Below are 1,641 nucleotides of genomic sequence, written 5' to 3' on the forward strand. Positions count from 1 at the left end.
ATCAACTTCAAGGCCAAGGGCAACAGCCTGGTGTCCGTGCTGGCCTGCAGCCTGCTCATGGCCGCCTACGAGGAGGACGAGAACTGGCCCGAGATCTTTGTCAAGGTGCGTCACCCCCCTGCCGTGGGGGGAGAGGACCGAGTGCCCGGGAGGAGGAGAAAGAAGCCAGCAGCGTTCCCTCGGGGTGGCTGTTCGCCGGCCCTGGGCGTCTTCTCTCCTGCACGGGCCGCTGGCGGTTCCTGGGAGCCCCCTCCAGGCGCTGGCAGCGTGTGGGAAAGCCCTTGCCTTGCTTCTCCCCGCGGCCCAGCGCTCGAGCTGCCCGGGGGCCTGGACGCCAGCCTCTGTCCCCGCAGGTGTACATCGAGGACTCCCTGGGGGAGCGGATCTGGGTGGACAGCCCGCACTGCAAGGCATTCGTGGACAACATCCAGACGGCGTTCAACACCAGGATGCCCCCCAAGAGCATGCTCCTGCAGGGGGAGGCCGGGCGCAGCGGAGGGGACCTCAGTGCTGGTGAGAAGCCGGTCCGCCTGGGGAGGGAACGGGGTTTTCAGCGGAAGGGGGGGCTGGGGTTACTCCCACCAGGGAGCCCGGCATTAGGGGAATAGGTGCTCACGGGACAGGCAGGTGCATGTTCCATGAGGCCTCCATCTGCAGGGAGCAGCCCGCACCCCTCCCTCACTGAGGAGGAGGACAGCCAGACGGAGCTGCTGATCGCCGAGGAGAAGCTGAGCCCGGAGCAGGAGGGCCAGCTCATGCCCAGGTAGGGTGCGGCCCGGCCCCAGCTGTGAGTGTGAGTGTGTCAGTGTGTGTGTGTGTGTGTGTGAGTGTGAATGTGAGAGCGAGTGTGCATGTGAGTGTGTCAGTGAGTGTGCATGTGAGAGCGAGTGTGCATGTGTGTCAGTGAGTGTGTCAGTGTGTGTGAGAGCGAGTGCATGTGAGTGTGTGAGTGAGCATGTGTGTGTGTCAGTGTGTGTGTGAGAGCGAGTGTGCATGTGTGTGTGTGAGTGTGTGTGTGAGTGGGTGAGTGTAAGTGTGTCAGTAAGTGTGTGTGTGTTTGAGAACGAGTGTGCGTGTGTGTGTGTGTCTGTGTCAATGTGTGTGTGAGTGGGTGAGTGTATGTGTGTAAGTGTGTCAGTGTTTGAGAACGAGTGTGTGTGTGTCAGTGTGTGTGTCAATGTGTGAGTGGGTGAGTGTATGTGTGTAAGTGTATGTGAGTATATGTGCTTCCGTGTGTGTGGTGGATGGTTGTGTGTGTGTGTGGCTGGCTGGCTGGAAGGCAGGTGGTGGGCTCGGAGGAGAGCCGCCCTCCCTCCCTCCTGCCTCCTCCCTTCCTCCCCCCTGGCCTAGGTATGAAGACCTCGCGGAGAGCGTGGAGGAGTATGTTCTGGACATGCTGCGGGACCAGCTCAACCGGCGCCAGCCCATCGACAATGTCTCACGGAACCTCCTGCGGCTCCTCACCTCCACCTGCGGCTACAAGGAGGTGCGGCTGATGACGGTGCAGAAGCTGGAGATGTGGCTGCAGAACCCCAAGGTGAGGGCGGCACACGGGTCTCCTCCTGGGCGCGGCCTGTGGCCGAGTCTCGGGGCTGGTGGTGACTCGGCCTCCCTGCAGCTGACGCGGCCGGCCCAGGACCT

General features: G+C 62.4%; 1 protein-coding gene across 1 annotated transcript in view; it reads left to right on the forward strand.

Annotated features, from left to right (window-relative positions):
• The window catches only part of INTS1 (integrator complex subunit 1), a 50,166-nt gene that overhangs the window by 4,389 nt on the left and 44,136 nt on the right, over positions 1-1,641 (forward strand). Inside the window, exons 4-8 of the mRNA XM_015565161.1 lie at positions 1-105; positions 354-513; positions 658-763; positions 1,351-1,537; positions 1,619-1,639. The exon at positions 1-105 is cut by the window's left edge and continues 13 nt beyond it. Of these exons, the coding sequence (XP_015420647.1) occupies positions 1-105; positions 354-513; positions 658-763; positions 1,351-1,537; positions 1,619-1,639 (579 nt within the window). The remainder of the gene's footprint in view (positions 106-353; positions 514-657; positions 764-1,350; positions 1,538-1,618; positions 1,640-1,641) is intronic.

This window comes from Myotis davidii, unplaced genomic scaffold, assembly GCF_000327345.1.
Source record: "Myotis davidii unplaced genomic scaffold, ASM32734v1 scaffold399, whole genome shotgun sequence".
Taxonomy (NCBI): Eukaryota; Metazoa; Chordata; class Mammalia; order Chiroptera; family Vespertilionidae; genus Myotis; species Myotis davidii.